Genomic DNA, 4641 nt, shown 5'->3' with positions numbered 1-4641 from the left:
TATGATGCTCAAAGAACTGCTCTTGTATTATACCTCAGATACACATCTCACAGAGACGACAAGCCCGTGTGTGTGTGTTAACTCTAAACAATGACGTCTTAAGGAGCTTCGAGTACCTCTACTGAGAGAGGATCTCAGCAATGCTAAGACACCGACGATGATCGTGGCGATAGGAGATAAACTAGTTGCTGATATGAATACAATAGTAGACATAGAGTATGCCACGACAGGAGGGATACTATTAAGCACAGATGACGACCACTGAATGGATTGTAGTATAATGGAGTAGCATATAATGGTAGTAGAACAGCAAACTTTTGCTGTTGGAAGAAAAGATTGATGATAAGTGATGTCCACTTGGTGTAGATAATAGTACCATTAAGAGTGCAATAGCCGCCTCTTGTGGTGTTATTGAGCGTTTAGGATACTACTCAGCATTATCGTAGTGTACTTGTAGTAATGTGCCCATGAGGGAAATCAATAAGGCGATGACGACGACCACCTGAGCATAAAGGTGAGTATAGTAAAAAACAACACAGATATGCATACCATTCGAGAGCACATAACGCCGTCTTCCAAATTATCAACAGCAACAGTAATATGCCATGTAATAGTCTGAGATACTACTTGGACGTAGTAGCAGCAGTAACCTGTTGGGCAGCGGCCTCCTTTTCCTGTGCCTGATTATGACATATAGGACATAGAATTAAGAGTAGAATGATGACCTCAAGAACGAAGCCTACTGGCTGGGCTATAGTCTGAGCTGATGGGAGCACCTTTGGATCAACGACCGTCTTCTCCTCGACTGCTACTGGCTCAGGTGACTTCATGGCGGTAGCCTCAAGCAACTCAGCAGCGGGCATCTGTACGCACTGGGCTGAAGGTAATAACTTGGGATCAGTGTTATCGATGTCTATTCCTGCGTTCTCATATGGGACAGTACTAACAGCAGCAGCAGAAGCCTCTACAGCAGTGGTTTCCCCCTCCTTGCTGATAGTTGCTTCATTAGTCTCTTCTGGCTTTGACGAGAAGCACCCCATTATGATAAGCGAGTCAGGAATAACCGAACTATCATACCATACTCCCGACATTTCGCATCGTCGAGGATAATGATAATGGAGCAGCAGTCACGGCGCGATCTATTGCTGGATGAACAAACGTCGTTAGGCACACTCGTGAGCCCCTCACCGCCGAGCAATAGCTCTATTCCCTAACAATGACAAATTCGGCAACATCACGTATTACTGTTTATATCGTCAGCGACCTGGGTGGGATTGATGCTATACATACACATACCACTATTAGACAACACTTCATCACAACGTTGGGGAATTCTACACTATGAACATCCCCTGACAATCCTTGCTCGGTTGAATAACACCTATCACGTTTGCTATATTTTTTATCGCATACTACTGTCTAGATTCACGAAAGAAATAAAACTCGACAATGTACGGACCTAGCAGTATTGCAAGGCAGACGGTAATTTGGCATTTTTCCACGGAAGTTATGCAATGGCTCTGACTGAATCGATCAGTAAATATCTGAACTGTCAGTAAGATTGCAAGAAAAGTGCATGAACGTCGCATAACGACGGTTTCGGTGAAACCGACTCCGATGGCCTTAGGTGCTCTCGAGACAGCAGTTATGGACTAATTCTGCCTTTGATGGTAGCCTCCACTTGGATAACAGTTCGGGTTCCACCGTGAACAAAAAACAAAAGAATAGCTAAACTCAAAATCGATCATTATCAATATTATTTGGGAGTCAACTTGATAAAAAAAAACACCACTCGCAGAATCCTAATGTGAGCAGTTAGGTGAGTTATTTAGGTGGGAATCCTTAACTGAAGGTAAAATAGCTTGCAAGTCCACCCAAAAAAACAAAGGATTGCGGGTGAAAACAGAGATGGTCACTCCATATACATGCTCTCGTCCTGTCTTAAACAATCTATCTCAACCGTACATGCCACCATCTTTCACAAACCACAAACCACTGATAGCCGGAAACAGCATAATACGTATACATGCAGCGCTTCGCTTCGCCTTCACCAATCGAATGGTTCATCATCACCATAACCCTGTATATGGCCTTTAGTACCGTAACTGTTGATGATAATGAACTATTAAATCATGCAAGAAGGGACGAGCGTCATCGATCAACTACACCGGCTCTCCGAAATCCCAATAATGTGTACGACAGGGATTGACCTACATTCGAGTTCGAGCTCTCTTATCCCGTACAGCGCGATCCTTCTTAGTCTTGGCTCTAAAGAAATGACACTCCTGGGAGTCCAACCTAATACCTAATTACTTCTTCGTCCAATCTCTACGGAAAGGATCAATGCTCTCAAATGCGAGTGTTGTCGCGTTACTAAAACCTGATATAAAGTGAGTCGCGTAGGATATGCCAAGATGGACCTTTGTGGGGCCTTTTCGTGGTCCCTCCTGCCTCCCCATCATATGATACATACGTGAACGCACTCAAGTGGCGTCGGCAGCAATGACTAACATATTTACATCTTCTCAGTAATAGCAGGGCCATGGAGGAAAGCCCCTACGAGGAATCAAACCCGGGCACAACAACATGAACCCCTATAGGGATTTTACCAACGCGGTAGTAGGCAAGTGTACAGGTAAGAATGAACTGACAGATGCAGGAAGGAAACCAAAATGATAAAACCACAAGCACCCGAGCAGCAATAGTGATTGACCATGCGTGATAATGGAGCGACACCTATTCCATTACATCCTTAGGCCTTATCAGGCTGTCTGATTAAAATCTAAACGAGATGCTTGCTACGAAGGGCCTCGAAAAGAGGTACAAGAAACTGCTGCCGTTCCTCATTGTACCTACGTAGTAGATAAATACCATATGCCGGAATCGAACCCACTTGAAAGAATGTCCTCCTGCTGGCAGCTGCATTTTGATACATCTTTTTCCCTCTCCAGAGGCAACTCTATCATATGTATCGGCGAACATGGTGAGGTCTGATACTGGTACCTTACGGAAATCATAATCATCATAATGATCTTCCCATACGCACATAAAAGATGATCTTGTCGGCGGAGTTGATAATTCATGTTAAAAGTACAAGGCATTGAGGCTATCTCAGTTGATAATGATGATGATGACGTACTCACTGTCTTATCATCAACAGCATGAATGAACATCATCAACATGTCCTCCTTTTTCGTCGCAGAGCTCTCAACTATTGACCTCATATTAATTGCTGATATCTTCTGTAATGATTCCTTCCACCATCGATATACCCTTTCCCCATTAGGAGTGGTCTTAACTATATCACAATACCCAACCTCCTCCAATGACTTCATCTGCAACAAACAACCAAGCCTCTCCACAGAGGGAGCATCCTCAATGAGTCATAATGCATATCACCTCACTAGGCGAAAAGCGATCCTCAGGTCGAACAGAGAGATCGAATCGAGCGCTGAGTGATACGACCATTGGCACTTGTGTGACAACATCAAGGGCTCCAGCGTACATATTAACAACTGTACCACCTAAGGGGAGTAATACACATAACCCGTGGGACGTGTACACCTGTTAATGGGCGTAATTATCGATCAACAGGCCAGTAAGTGTCGAGATAAACGGCAAGCGTAGGATTCCCCAAGATGATATATGTGTGGCTACCTTTAGAGTGGCCAAGGACACAGATGGTTTTCAAGCCCTTGCCCTGTTGGAGCATAAGGACAGCAGCATCCACCTCGAGGACCTGTTGAGAGGATACTTACAAGGGTAGGCAATGCTACACATAATCACTATTAGTATGGACACGCTTCATCTACATGAGCCAACTCCCTTTATCCTCGATGAAGCGTAAAACCCTAACGAGCTCACCTCTTGATAATAGTCCGCACCGTCCCACTCCCCAGGGGACTCCCCATTGGCAGAAAAGTCGAATCGAAAGGAACACACACCAAGTTGAGTGACGAAGGCCTCAGCGATTGATGACACCAGGGCTGTTAAGGAGGATTGATATGTTCAGTATGTAGGAGTTCTCACGATGGTCCTTATCGCAGAAGAGGCCATGACAGACTATGACCACTGAGTTGCATGCTCTTGATGGTCTCATTAGAATACCACTAAGTAGATGATCGCCCGACGGAGCCATGAATTGGACCCTCTCCTCTACTATGCTGCTGTCCATCAACAAGGTGCTGGTGGTAAGAAATGAAAACACGGACAGGAGGAAATGCAGTAGTAGAACACAAGAACCCAGCTAGCTGCACTCTAATACGTTCACTTGTATTACACATCAAAGAGTGAGTGGACAGTCGGAAGATAGACTACTCCAAAATATCACTCATGCAACAGAGTAATACAACTTGATAATATTACACGATTACCATAATGTTGACAAGCTCGGGACTTATCACCCATCACGCATACCTATTCCTGAGCAGTTCGACCAAAGATGTCTAACTAGGCTACTCAGCACATGCCTGGGTGGTGTACCGACCACCACCCAACTTGACAATATTCACCTCGTATAGTCTCTATAAGAAGGGCACAGCCTCACTGCTGAGGATCTGCTACGATCACCTTGGCCCATGCAGGTCCAATCCAAGCACATGACGAAATTATCCCTACCATCCCCTCCCACTCCTCGTACGA

At 44.8% G+C, this 4641-nt stretch overlaps 2 protein-coding genes across 2 annotated transcripts; both read right to left on the bottom strand.

Annotated features, from left to right (window-relative positions):
- Nucleotides 1-623: 623 nt before the first annotated feature.
- Pmar_PMAR025572 (hypothetical protein) lies at nucleotides 624-1040 on the bottom strand (the record flags this gene model as incomplete). Its single annotated transcript, XM_002765182.1, has 2 exons — nucleotides 624-680; nucleotides 744-1040. The coding sequence occupies 2 exons, from the start codon at nucleotides 1038-1040 to the stop codon at nucleotides 624-626; spliced, it is 354 nt and encodes a 117-aa protein (XP_002765228.1).
- Nucleotides 1041-2658: 1618 nt separating this feature from the next.
- Nucleotides 2659-4202, bottom strand: Pmar_PMAR025571 (alpha beta hydrolase, putative). Its single transcript, XM_002765181.1, has 7 exons — nucleotides 4030-4202; nucleotides 3865-3986; nucleotides 3658-3739; nucleotides 3400-3524; nucleotides 3144-3335; nucleotides 2894-3003; nucleotides 2659-2852 (listed from the first exon to the last, which is right to left on the bottom strand). Exons 1-7 carry the CDS (start codon nucleotides 4172-4174, stop codon nucleotides 2783-2785), a joined length of 846 nt encoding a protein of 281 aa, XP_002765227.1. The 5' UTR covers nucleotides 4175-4202; the 3' UTR covers nucleotides 2659-2782.
- Between the last annotated feature and the right edge of the window lie 439 nt (nucleotides 4203-4641).

Source organism: Perkinsus marinus, assembly GCF_000006405.1.
Source record: "Perkinsus marinus ATCC 50983 genomic scaffold scf_1104296975596, whole genome shotgun sequence".
NCBI classification, from domain to species: Eukaryota; Perkinsozoa; order Perkinsida; family Perkinsidae; genus Perkinsus; species Perkinsus marinus.
Note: the sequence above shows the minus strand (reverse complement) of the source record. Positions and strands in the feature narration are given on the sequence as shown.